We start from the raw sequence: 14,482 nt of genomic DNA, 5'->3' as shown, positions 1-14,482 counted from the left end.
ATGTTGATAATCTGTGCATTTTTAGTACCTAATTTAAAAAAAAAAAAAAAAAAAAACTTTTTGTGCAAGGGAGTGTCACTTAAAGGACTTTAATGTCACTGTTTTATACTTGCAAAAGCCCTGAATTAGAATTTGAAGTCTTTTCCTATTGTATTTTTCTTCTTTTTCTTTTTACTGGAAATCATTAATAAATCCAGAAATATCTTTCTCCCAAAATACTAACTGATGTTCATAATTCTGTTCCTGTTCTTCCCAATTTTGTATCACTTAATTAATATTTTTTAGAGTAGATTCTTCTTTTCACTGGGAGAAAGTGTAACACTAAGCCATCCTTTATTTTGAACTTGAAGCTGTGTTTATTACTGGTAAGGACTAGCAACCATATTAGTCAGCATGTACCAAGGGAAATTAATTGACTAACGAAAAGTCAATATGAATAAGTCTTGTTACAGAACCAGTCCTTAGAGTCTGAAGTTCTGTTTAGCAAGGTGTTTTCATTATTTCATCCAGTATGTTAAAAAATTCATTTCCTACAATATTAATGTTTTGATGCCTTGAATTCACTGAAGTGCGTATATTACTGTATGTTTTGGTGTAGAAAAATTCTGAAACTAACCTTTTCACATCCATAGGCTTTTATGTTCACACTGAGTAATTTAGCAGCTAAACCTGAAGTCAGGTGATCGAGTGGTTTAGAATCCATTGGTAATATGGGATTATAAAATATGAACTTCTAAAGCTTGTAAATTTCTCACAGTTTGAAATCTTTACTTCTAAGACAAGAACTAAGAGTGATTGCTTGCCTTAGAACTAACTTCTGAAAGTTCAAAAGTGTAAAATGCTGAATACCCTTCAAATGTATTTGTGTATTCAAATGTATTTGATATATTTGATAAGGTAGCCACTGACACAAATATATATTGAAATCAAATACGTAGTTTTTATATCATAGTTAAGCAAGCTTTCAGAATTTTCTGCAAAGTAGAAAAAAATCTGATTAAATGCGATATTGGTATTGTTTAGCTTGCTTTTTAATGTTGCACATTGTTTTTTGTTATATGTGAGAAATACAGTTTAACAACTATGCAGAGAAATACTGAGAGTCATGACTTTTGTGACAGGTGTTCTTGGGCTATCCACATAGTTTTTTCATATCTGAATATTCTGGTTTGTATATTCTAGGCATTCACAAAAGCATCTTTTAAATTATGATTAAGTAGGAAGCTCAGAGAAGTATACAATTTAAAATTTAAATTGGGGAACAGTAAGTAATTTTTTTTTTTTTTTCAATTTCTATTGTCCTTGATAGTATTTGCTAATAAATTTGCAGGAGAAACAGAAATATTTTGTTGCTTCATAAAACAAGTTTATGGTTGCCAATAGGCTGTATTCTGGCTCTGCCACTTGTGATTTGGTAACAGGTACCCATTTCAAAAACAAACACAGTATACATCCAAAGCATATGTTTGTACCCGCATTTTAATTGTCTTTTAACGGACTTATTTATATTATGATGAACAGTCACACTGTATGTTAAAATTGCATGCCAAAAACGGCCTTCTTATTTTAATAAATTTTACATTTAGAAGGACACTATATACACTTCCTTATCACCATCTCTTCAACACATTGTCTCTTAATAGAAAAAAAAAACACTTTTCTAAACTGAATACATTAAACTTTATGAGTTAATGAGTATATGCAGCATTGCAATTTTGTTTTGCATTTTGCGTATATAATCTGAAAATACACCTATGAAAACTTTAAAAAATTAGGTAAGATTTAGAACTAAATCTTTCAACTGCAATATTAGACCTAAACAGTTAAATATCCCATCACAGTATGGAGATAGTCATCTGTTCAAGCATATGGAATCTTTTGGCTACTGGACTAAGTAGTTAATATAATGCCCAGTGTCCAGACATGGACACAACTGTTATGGAAGCAGAAGGGAAGAGGCTCATGTACTGAGCCCATTTGGACAGTGATAAGTAAAGATTAGAAGAGTGACTTTAAATAATGCAGGACCAAACTAGGTACCTGCTTTAAACAAGTAATTCTGTTAGAAAATGGAAGGTAGTACTGTTTCTCTGAGGAAATACTTTTTTTTTTGTTTGTTTGCATAAGTAGAGATCTAAGTTCTTGTAAAAAAAGCCCTGTGAGTCTAGCATTAAATATCTGATGTCTATTGTACTTCAGAACAAAGAGTTGTAAATTTTGTGTAAAACTCTATTTAAATTATTGCATATATATTTCCCATCTGAAGTGATTTTCAAATAACTCAATATTGAATTTATGTGCAGTATTTGCTTAGAAACATTTGTATGTGAACTTTTGGTGTTGTTTAAAAACCTTGAAATTTCAGAACCTAATTTTACATCTTTTTGTTTAGACCTGCTCTATTAATGACAGTGTATCATTATAAAAAGGAATACTACATCTTTAATGATGTTTTTGTGCCTGTATAGTTAAGTTTTAATGATAGGGAGAATTAAAAAAAAATAAATAAAAAAATAAATTAGCCTTGTAACCTCTTTCTCTTCCAGACTGATGATGGAAAATAGAAGCTCTTAGCCACAGAATGTAACACTTAGAATTAATATTTAATTAGACCAGCAAATTCTACACCGTGGCTGAAAGCTTCCAAAGAGTTGTTAGTGCCACAACTGACCTACAAGTTTAATAATAACTCACTTCTAGGAGCAAGTGCCAGTTCAGCATAGTGGAGCCACTGTAAGAAAGTCCTGGGAGATTAAAATCAGCAAACCAAATGGCAGGCGAGGATTCCTGGGATGGAGCCTTCTGGAAAGCTGGGAGTTGGAGTAGCTTTTCAGCCAGGATTCAGATGAGAGCAGTGGGCAAAAAAAGCTGATCCCTCCTGTTCTGGGAGCTTCTGGTTGTAGGCCAAAATCCTAGAACAGATTTTTTCTAAGTGTTCTTACTGCAGCTATTAATTTATATCACAAATCAAGTAATGAATGACTTATCTTCATCTTCTAATTAAGTTTTAATACAAGCATTATCACTGAATTCTCTGGCAAGGAAGAACACCACTTTTTTGGAGTGACTAATTTAGTATGCTTGTGTTGCAGAACGTTTCATTTTATAGTATCTAACTGCTTCATAGATGGTTCTTGTTACAGTATGATATGATGAGCAATTTATTGTAGTGTTATGAAATATGTAAATTAAATAAAAAATGTGTATACGTTGTAAAATAGAGTATTTTGAAGGTTAAATAGCTTAATCTTGCTTTTCATTTTCAGAACAATTAAAACATAAAGCCTGTAACTCTACCATTAGATATCCATCGGAGCCTTAATTCTATGGCAAATTATTCTAGTGAAATAGGGCACCCACCATAAGTTCAAAAATGTGCAGACACACAGCAACAGACTGAGGAAAGAACATTCTGCATTATTTATTGGCTAAATCCTAAATAATTAAAGAAATGCCTACTCATTAGTTAAAAATTAAAGCAGGTGAGAGCCTTGCCAGCAGAGGGAGCAGTCATGTCTTTCCTTGGGTTCCCACCGTTTCCAGCCTACCCATCATTTCCACCCTACCTCCTCTTATTTCACAGCCAATTTCCCATCTGGACCTAGCTTTACCAGCCTGTTCCTGATGACAGCCTATAATTTTATACTGAATAAGGGATTCGGTTTTAAAATTATTTTATATTTCGTCATCTTTCAGAATCAGCTGTTCCATTTGATATTTGTGTACTAATAATTGAAATAATGGTGGAGGATCTTTTTGGTCACCTGGGAGTAAAATGTGATTCACTGTTTAAAGACTTAAAGTTGCAGCAATAGTTGGCCTTTCTGAATTGGTAAGCAAAATGCAGTGACTTTTTTTCAGGCAAAATTGCAGCAAGAACTCCTAATCTTTATATATAAAATTAAAGTAATTATATATTAAAATTAAATCCTGTTATTCCTAAGGGAGTCACAGGATTTCAGTTAAGCTAGTTGGTTTCAAATACATTAATTTCAGCAGTTTTGTTGTGGCTTATTTGTAATATGACTCATTTTTTCAGTCTACTTTTGTATCTCTACTACCCTATGAGCAACTCGTAGCACTCAGTGGGTTTAATTTTCTAAAATCTGCTCAAATGGTCATTTCATTTTTGCAATTATTAACGACAGATAATACCATTGAGTTTTACACACACACACACACATATATATATATATATATATATATATATATATATACATGCTTTATAACAATGAGATAATCTCATTAATAAGGACCAGATAGTATTTAGGGAAGATGCTGGGCTCACCTCCACCTCAGACCAGTTTTTGTACTCATTTCTTCCCAGCTCTTCACCCTTCACTGGAGAAGGTCTCGACGAGGTTTATTTTATCTACCCTCTGCATCAGGACTCGTGCAACTGCACCCCAGAACTGTTCATACTCATGTGTAGCCTGTGCTTTCAGCTACCAACTGCTAAGGAAAGAGTCAGAAAAGCATTGAACAGGGATTCAGCTCAAAACATGTCACTCTTTAACACCCTGTACATCTGTCATCTCTTTCAGCCAGATATTAATGGGATTTTCAGCACCCAGCTTTCTGAGCTTTGACTCCCACGTTATCTTTGTGATACCACCAAGTATTTTCCTGATGCTCCAAAGCCATAGATGCAGCCTCCTAAGCCAGGTCTGAAATGGAGGGAAAATAGTGAAAGGCTAAGTTCAGTTCCCAGCTTACTGTCAACAGGCTTGTGACATTGGACAACTCACATGACATCTTTGTGCTTGTTGCTTGACTTGGAAATGCAGAATGCAGGACTTGCCTTTCTTTTGTAAAGCACTTGGAGATCAACAGATGGAAAGTTTGTTTTAAACTACATAGTCTTTGTTCTCACTTTTGGTTTTGTAGGCCTCAGCAGCAGCTGTTATTGACTTCCTTGTTTTACCTGTTGAGTCATCATTTATTTCAGTGTTGGCCTTTTTAGGTCTTTCCTCTCATGGCAAAATATACTTTTATTTCGTAGGGTGCCAAGGTTTGCTGGCATTAAATACTTTTATACCTCAAGTAGTAGGCAAGTCAAGGCCATCCATTTTCAGTGAAGATCTAAAGATTTTTGTGTATGTAATACTTAGTTTTTATTTCCAAGCTGATTATTCTTCCTGAAAACTTATCCTGAATTTTTTTATGGATTCTGTGTCATCCACTGTCGTCTGATATATTTGATAATAGCATTGCAGTGTTCCTATAGCAGTGATAGTGGTTTAGGTGTAAGATAAGGGAACCATGCCTCAAATGTTTTGAGTTCTTAGGAAACAAGAATAATAGTTCTAACTAGTTTCACAGTTGAAAGACTCCAAAGACTATCAGGACACACATTATTAAAAGCAACTTCAAAAGAACCAACCAAAATCTGGAATTAATACCTCATGTAACATATTGGCCAGCAGATGCTTTGTTACTCCCTTCCCATTTTTACAAGTAGGTTGTATCTAATTACCTGCTCATGTCTTCACTACTTGTCCTTTCTTTGCTTCTGTAATCTGTATGTAATTATTCAAAAATGCTATTCATTGCTTCATAGCTAGTGCAGTAGTACACTGTGTGTCTGAACAAATGAACCAAAATCAGGCTTCTGTGATTTCAGCCATATGAACAGATATTTATACTTAAGTTCTATTTTAGTCAGTAAGGTTCTTCAAAGGTAAAAGAAGATGCCTGATCAGTCTGAATCCCTAAATGTGAATTTCTTGTCACTTGAAGACATTATTTGTAGTAAATCTTGAAATATATTTCTAGGATATCTGTCTTCCAGCAAAGACATCATGCTTGTATTCAGTTTTGTTGTGACACTGGTAGAGATTTCTGCATGCCAAAATTTGTTTATGTATTGTTCCTTATCTTATGTTCCAGTAGCCTGAGTGTATATTCATTTTGGAGCCAAAATTCAAAGTTCAGTGAGTAGGTTTGGTGTGTGCAAGCACTGAAAACAGTGCTAATCAACTTAGAGTCAGAGTAAGTATAGAATTTTATACTTTGCAGGCTTTATTAATTACTGCTAAAACACTGTTTGGCAGAGCAGTTATTAATCTTTTGAGGATTTGTGGATGATGAAAAAGTGCACAAACTGTATCTCTATATAACTAGTACAAGAACCTGATACCTAAATTATTTTCCCAAAATGTATGGGTAATTCTTGGATTTTCTAAGCAGTAATTATTTACATAGACTTTCAATTTATAATTCTTTGGAAATTAAGTAGTAATGGCAAGTGGTAAATATTTGCATATTGTGAAGTCATTACCACACAATTCTGTGATAATCTCTCAGAAAATATCAAGAATTATTTATCTATTGGACATCCAGCCAGTGCTTCATTATAGTCCAATGTGGCACAACCTAGTGTTGATCTTTTTTGTGAAAATTCACACACCAAAATATGCTTTAAGTTTATAAGGTTCCTGTTACTTTGCATGCACTTGTTTGCTTGCTGTTTATTATTGAGACCTTCTTTCAAATGAAGTGTCAGGATTACTGCACTCACCTGCTGTTGACAACATAAACTGTTGCCTGCAATTACAATTTACCTAAACTTGGGGGGAATATCTGAATTCATCTTTAAATTCTCTGCTGTTATATGGGGAATGTATGTAACTTACTGGGTTTTGTCCCAGTGCTAGCAGTTGCTTGTAAGTAGTTTTTTAGGTAATGAAATCCATTTTAGGATTTGATGTATTAGCTCTTTAATTAAATGTTTTCAAATAAAATCAGTGATGGAATTAGATTACTAGGATGTAAAGGTACAGAAAAATAAAACCCTCTGTCAAAAGATAGGCCTAATGTCTCTTTGAAGAGACATAGTCTTAAAATACCTTATTTTCAATCCAATATATGAATTAGTATTAAAATTATGTTGATGTATTGATCTGAATACAAATGCAAACACATGAAGCCCATATGATTCAAGAGCTTAATGTATTTATACAGGTGCTAGTTGGATCTCATTGTAGAGCTTTAACATGAGTCTCTTATTTTTCTATTAAATTTTGAGATAGGTACTATATACCAAAGTTGAGGCCATTCTAAGAACATTTTCAGTTTTTTTACTTTTTTATACTTAATCCAGTGGGAGGACTAAAAAATTAAATATTATTACTTAAATTTTGTGAGCTTTTTAATTTCTTTAGAAACTGATGAAATAAAAATGGGAGGACATATCTCTGGGTGTTATAAAAAATTTGACAGGAAATCAGAGGAGAACTAGAAATTAGAGCAGAGTTGAAAAGAGAGGGTTTTTTTCCTAATACAGAATACAGATGAACCAAGATTGATTTGATTATTAGTAGTAATTGTAAAATTGCAGTACAGTAAGAACTCAATCCAGGAGAAACACAGTATTAATTTCAGTCTGTAAGTCTGAGTACAGAGGCTGTACATGTATTTTTGTTGGTAGAATACTGTGCTTTATACTCAGACACAGGAGATGATATGTTTATTTGTAAATAAGTATTTACAAATACACACAAATAATTACTTGAAGCTATGTAGATTCTGCAAATAAATTAGTAGGACAAAGCAGTCTTTTTCTATAATTGCCCTTCCCAAAAGCTGGTTAAACAAATATGTCTAGTTTCCTATTGTTTTGAAACTACAAATTTAGTTTTGCTTGGTTAAGCCCTAATATTGCAAGTTTGCCCTTAAAAGATAATTTCTCTCTAAAACAGCAAGCACAAAGTAAGATATAGAATGAATGCCCAGCCCAGCCTGCACAACAGGCTTGCTACCATGTTGTTAGAATAATTACATTTTGGCTGAACTAACTAATTAAGAAGACCTGCAGTGCATCTAGCAAGACTGAAAACTTTTCAGGACTGGGTTGGAGTTTGGGTTTTTTTTATTTTTTGCATGCAATTTAAAACAATGCCTCTTCCAGCTGCCAACAAACTCTTTCCCTGAATCTCCCCATTCCTGGCTTCTCTCCTAACCATGTCCTGGCTCACCTCCAGAGCTGCCAAGTTTATGCCAGAAGCAGGAGGTAGATTTGTATGGGGCTGGAGGAAGATCTGGAGCTCTGTTAAATTTTCAAGCCCAGATGGGGCAACATGATTTGTGTGTTTATGTCAGGATGCCATACATCACAAGTATCTGTGTGCTGACGTCAGCTTTGATTGAACGTTAATGTGCTGAGTGCTGCAAACTAGAAAATACATGATAGATACAAATCTATGGCAACAATGCCACATAAGCAAATGTCTGTTTGGTGTGGCGATTCACTGTGCGAAATATTTCCCAAGATGCACTGCATTAAGCCAGGGGAATATTTTTACACACTTTAAAAACAAAACCGTAATCAGCAGGCAAACAGACTACAATTTAAGAAAGCAAACCTATTAAGAAAAACTGAAGCCAGCATTGACATATGTATCATTAGGCAACTATTGAGGTGCTGTCCCTCACTTTAATCTTTCCAGAATTAAGGCCAAATAGGAAAGATGCTATTCTTGTTTTTTGCAGGACTGTTAATGGTGAGGATACCTTGCTGATGGCTGACCATCTTTCAGTCCAGTTTTTGTAACCCATTTTTATCCAAACCAGCAAGCAAAAACATTAATGGACAGCAAATTTTTCTTTAAATGGTAGAATATTTTTTCCATACTGAGAATTAGGTTAGCTTCCAGAAATCATAATTTTGTTTATTTATGTACCAATTTTGTTTTGCCTGCTAATACAAATAACATCCAGCATCCTGCCGAAGAACTGGAAAGATACGGTCATTTCTGGTCTGTGGAAATCTAGAGATCGTTGGCTACTTCAGATTTATATTTATACCATCTTTATGTGGTTGTCTCTGTAGAATAATGTAACCAAAAGGTTCCATTGATATGTAGTATACTGTCTCTCTCTTCCTAGAAGAGGAAGTAACTTGCAAGTCAGCTTTAATATTTCGGGGGTGGATATAAAAGCAAAGCTTAGGGATTGATGGGTAGCCAGTGTTCTTTTAACTCAGATCACTCATGTTATTCCTCATAAGGGAAATTCTGTAGTGTTTTATCATTATCCATCATTAGACTTTGCAGGTAAAACTGAAGTTCCCTGATTCTGTGGGGATAGATCATTTTGGCCTGTGCACAAGTACGGGCTTTGAAAAGAGATCAGTCCCCAGGATTTAATGCCATCTGGCCCTAAGGTGGGAATGGGAGGGGGTGTAAAGGTGCCATGGGATCTGTGGATTTAGGCCTTGTAACCTGAGCAGATTGGTCTGTGCAGGCAGGCCACAAGTTACTTTCTGTAGAGGTCAACAAGGAGAATTCAGATTATTCTTTGATGAGAGTAGGAAATGTTCAGCTTTCATGTCTGCTTTGTAGGCCTCTCTGTGACTAGGAAATAGACTGTCACTGAAACATGGGTTCCTGAAAGCAATTGATGTACTAATCGCTATTTTAATAAATGAACCTGTATGTCAGTACAATGAATGGACTTTTCCAACTTACGAAGGGATGTTTCCCTTCTCTCTACTCCAAAGTATACCAGCTGTCCAGGCAGCTGCAAGATAACAACTTCTTATTTTAAAGAAATATTTTGCTTTTAGCACAGATTTGTCTCTTTTTTTTCTTTTTTTTTTTTCCTCATTAAATACTGACATCATCAAATCATTTAAGAACATTTAGTCTGGAGTTACCTCTGAAGATCTCTGTTGTCACCTTTGAATGTTGTTTTCTGCTCCATAAAATGAAGTAAGGAAAACTGCACAGAAAACAGCTTATTTAAGGCACATGGCACTCCATTGTTGCACGAGGCATAAGGCTTCACTTACCACAAATATATTGAGAAATTCTAATGCTGCTTGAAGCCTTAGATTCATATGTTGTATAGAGAGTAACTTTTAGAAAGAAAAATACTGGAGGAAAGAAATGCTTTGGGTTTCCATGGTTTTGACTGATGACCAAAACGAATAATCATGTGGGTTGTACTTGCTCAAAATCTTAGAGATATACTTAAGTGTATCCAAAACCAAAGTTTTCAGAGCACAAACAAAAGCTGGGCATCTTGACTCATAGTAGAAGTCAGTGAGAGGTGCTTAACTGCCGCATAGTTTGTAAATATCTCTTGATGTGAGCAAATGCTGATGTTCTGAAGATTTAGGAAAATATTAATTTTTTGCTGAGTTAGCCCTTTTATAGTTTCTCCTTGTCAAATATATGTTTTCTTTAGACCAAAATTTCAAGTCCTTTTTCTTAAAAAAATAAAAAAGCCCTCTAATGTAATTTCTAGGTATTTATGACCTATTTTCTCCCCAGTTTGCCATTGAGAAGACCAAGGCTTACTCTATGAACATTAATTACCTTTTTCATCACATAGGATGTGTATTTTGTTTCCATGTCTTACAGAATAAAGCAATTATGGAACGTGTAACAAACTTGTCAGATACAGTACTTGGTCTTGAATCATTTATTGGCTCAGAGAGAGAAACCAATCCATTATACAAGGACTACCATGGTAAGTTCCTTCTTTAGCAATGCAAAAAGTCTGCCTTGAGTGTTTCTAGGGCACTTAGTGGCTTACCCTCCAATTGGGTATCTGCTATAAAGTAGCATTTGATTTCATTTTAGAATAAACCTCTTAGATGTTTCTCCTTGCTAACCAGGCTTGAGTTAGGAAAATTTTCAGTAAAGTGCATTAAGGCTGCAAAGGAAACATGGCAACTCCTTGCATGTTGTCAAGCCATATTACGGAGGCATGGCTCAATCAGATGTACATCTCAACAGGCAGGCTTTGGGGAATTCACATGCAGAGGAACCTTGGCAATCATCTGACCAGCGAGCTGAATCTGTCGTGAAATCAATACTTTTGATCTGCCAAGTTTTAAATAGAGAACACAAGAAAACATATATTATATTAAGGTGAATAAACTGCTAAATGGTGTGCTGTATAAACTTGATCTAAAAATAATGTTCTGGTTTTCAGCTTTATGTTATAGCACTTACGCATTTAAAGAAATGAATATGAATATGTGTGGCATGGAAAATGCAAAACTAATTTTGGTACAAAATCATTTAGACTTTCAAGTGATTTATCTTCGAAACGTGTAATGGTGTTTAATCTTGTTTGTTGTTTCCCAAAAACTATGTTAGCTGCTTCAGCAGAACTATTTAAGTTTTAAAAGACTAGATTAGAAGTTATGCATAGCCAAAGCAGTGAATGAGAAACAATTTTAGCTAATCCAGAGCGGTGCTCCAAGGGTGCATAAATTACAGCTATTATTATTATGATACTACTGGAGTTCCATAGAAACCTTTAGTTGAAAGTAAACCGCTTATCCAAAACCTGCTGTAAACATGTGAGAATGTGGCAGTGTTTTCCACAGCAGCATACACAGAAAAAGAAGCAAAGATGGTGTTGAGACACCACTGTGTGTATGCAGGCTGTAATTAATAAATCAGAGAAAAATCTTTTTTAATCTGAAAATAGTGCACATCTCATTATCTGAAAAAAAGGTGAACAAAAAAAGAAATGTGAACAAAAGCTAGAATAATTTGCCTCATTATTTTTTCAACTGTATAATGGTGCTGTGGCATTTGTTTATGCTAACATAATTCTGTCAATTTGATGCTCCCTTTCTCAGGGAAAGGAAGAAATTCTTTAAGACAATGTGTGTTTTAGCAGTTATTTCCTGGGTTCCTGTAAAACTGTATGCTAAATCATTTCTGGTACTACTTAATAAAAATGATATGCCAATATACATAGCTTTTGAGGTTTAGGCAACCGTAACTTAACATTCTAAAAAAGGTATTCTTGACAGTTTTAACTTTGTGGATTCTGTTTGCTTAAGAATATATTTTAAGATTATTTAATTACTGCAGATGGTGGAAGATTTTGACATTCAATAGAAGCTTACTTAAATTATTGCATTATTTAATGAATCCTACACAAATAATTTTATTAAGCTGTCTGTAAATCTAAATGATTGGAAAGTCCATATAATAACAGAAGAATTATATAGCTGATTTTTAAGTAAAAATTTTAGAATACTGTGTATAAGCAACCTTGTGTTGTACCTGGTATTTCTATACATAATAATTCTATTTTGAACTCATGAGCCAAAGAAATAATTCTCCTATGTCACCAGACTGGAGACAGGGATAGAAGGTTTCAAAGTATAAAAATATTTTTCTAATACTATTGAGAATTTTTGTAATTGGTACCCATAAAAATGGTGCTTTTAAAATCATTTCTATTTTAGGAAACTTTCTACCCTTATTCTTCCTTAAAAAAAGAAAAAAAAAATAAACCCCCCCAAAAATACTTGCCTTACTTTAAATTAGGGTTTTAGTGCTTGGGGTTTTTCTCACAGCTGCCGTTTTCAAGTAAGTTGTCTTTTATAAATGTTCAGTATTTCCATTTAGATGGTGACTTTATGAATAGCAAATATAGGCCAGTAATTGAGAAGCCCTGTAGAATTTTCCTGGGTTTCAGATGTAGGAAATCACCCTTAGGTTGTTCAGAAACTATATTAGGCTGCACAAAAACCATCCAGCGTCCTTGTCAGAAAAAATCAGCTTGAGCTTTAGCTGACAGAATGCAGAGCTTGCAGTGCACCTAGTACTGTTAAAATCATCTGAACAGCTCTGTAAGCCTCCTGCACAAAGAAAATGTATTTCTCCAAGCATGGCATAGGGGTTAAAATTTCTTGAAAAGCAGGATCTAAATCAGTATTTTCCAGCAACTTGATTTCAAGTCGTTTTCAGGGCGCAAAATGAAGTACTTCTCATTAGAGCTTCAGTGGTTATCACTAACCCATAAGCCTTGTTTTGCTGGCTGCTTACTGGTGCATTTAATAAAATAAAGATCACTCAGTGGTGCCGTGGGCAGCATGCAAGGTGATAGCCATATTTGCTTACTGTAAATAAAAGAGAAAATCACACACAAACCGGCTGTAGTTTTGACAAGTACTAAGATCGCTCTTTACATCTGTACTTCTGTACCAAAGTGCAATTAGTTTTCCTCGCAAAAGGATTTCTGTTTATCTTATTCTGCTTGATTACTTGAGTATAATCACACCATTTGCTTCATTGCTCCTGGTAGTAAGCTCCAGTTTAAAAAGGGGAGGATGAGTGTGTAAATATACAGAATTCTGCTGTAGGACTAATTTATGCATCTAGATGACAGCGTTTTCTTAATTCTTTTTCCTCCTTTACTCTTTCTTTCCACCAGGTTTGGTTCATGTACGTCAGATTCCTCGGCTTAATAGCTTGATCTGTGATGTGTCAGACACGAAGGATCTTGCTTTTAGATTAAAAAGGAAGCTGTTCACCATTGAGGTAAGAGAAACAGTTTTGTTTCACTATTTAGAACCCAAAAGGTGGAGCTAATCCCATCTCTTATGTTTCGTTTTGTGAAATGCATGAAATATGCATCAGATGTTGTAAATTCATTTCACTCTGGTTTTGCTGTTCAGAATGACTTTATAAAATCCTGTTATATGAATTCTAATTAAAAATGTCTCATTTGCGGCACTAAATCAGTCTGTTATAAATAGTTTATTTGGCTTTAAAATGTACATAGAAAGTAGGCCACAACCTTCAATAACAAAGTGTGACATGTTTCTAAGGATGTCGGGAGCATATTTAATTAAATGTTAATGACTTGCTCTTACTTGTGTTAGTGGGTGGGAAAGTAGCTACATGTTATTACCCCAGTAGAGGGATTTTAATGTCTAATGCTGCCTAAAATTGTGTGTGGTATGAGGGATAAGTGTCCTTATCAGTATTCAGAAACCATTTTCTTTGCATTACAGAAATCACCTTTCGCTCTTTTATGTCATTTTAAACACAGTATCATTTACACTAATGTCCCTAAGTAAATTTCCTACTAAATTTAAACTTTTTTCTATGACCTTTATGCAGACAGTCCTGATAGAAGGTAGTAATACAAAAGATGTATTTCATTTTAATCTTGCTAAAGAGCAAATGAACATAGCACTATTAAGCAATTAGAGCTGATGTATTTATTAACCAAGTAGTGCTTAGAGATGGAAGATGGCTTTCAGGGCGCTGTGATAGTCATTGGTACAGTCTGGGCAAATTTTTTTTTAACAAAGACATAAAACAGCCAAGCATCCCTGACAAACCATTTTGTTTAATCTCTTTTCAGATGAAAAGCTCTTAAGCAGGCCACTTGTCTTAACTGCTTGAAACCATAAAAAGAGAGAATTGCCACCAATAAATTAGCATATTTTTTACTCCATCACCAAATGATGGTCAATGTGGCTTGGCACTGCTTTGGTGTTTGGGACTTCACCCTTAAGTGACCATTTTGGCCCTTATTTGACCCTCTGCCCTTTTTAGCTGGCCACTTGATAAGGTAACTTAAGGGTTCTCTCTCTTCACTGCCCCCTCCCCTTCACAATTGCAAGTAGCCCTAACCTATAAATCATTGAAAGGGCCCTATCAAGTGACAAATTAAGGTGCCCTCCTCCTAATTAATGGTCATCAATGTCTTTAATTAT

The 14,482-nt window shown here is 34.6% G+C and overlaps 1 protein-coding gene across 7 annotated transcripts in view; it reads left to right on the top strand.

The window, feature by feature from the left end:
- The window catches only part of ELP4 (elongator acetyltransferase complex subunit 4), a 138,388-nt gene that overhangs the window by 46,398 nt on the left and 77,508 nt on the right, over positions 1-14,482 (top strand). For all 7 annotated transcript variants that reach the window (XR_008972353.1, XM_057411003.1, XM_057411004.1 and 4 more), the window contains 2 exons: positions 10,365-10,473; positions 13,189-13,295. Coding sequence is in view for 6 of the 7 variants with exons in the window: in XM_057411003.1 (XP_057266986.1) it covers positions 10,365-10,473; positions 13,189-13,295 (216 nt within the window). In the remaining variant the exon portion in view is untranslated. The remainder of the gene's footprint in view (positions 1-10,364; positions 10,474-13,188; positions 13,296-14,482) is intronic.

This window comes from Pezoporus wallicus, unplaced genomic scaffold (genome assembly GCF_028554395.1).
Source record: "Pezoporus wallicus isolate ANWC-B61680 ecotype Strahan unplaced genomic scaffold, APGP_CSIRO_Pwel_v1 contig_5958, whole genome shotgun sequence".
Taxonomy (NCBI): Eukaryota; Metazoa; Chordata; class Aves; order Psittaciformes; family Psittacidae; genus Pezoporus; species Pezoporus wallicus.
Note: the sequence above shows the minus strand (reverse complement) of the source record. Positions and strands in the feature narration are given on the sequence as shown.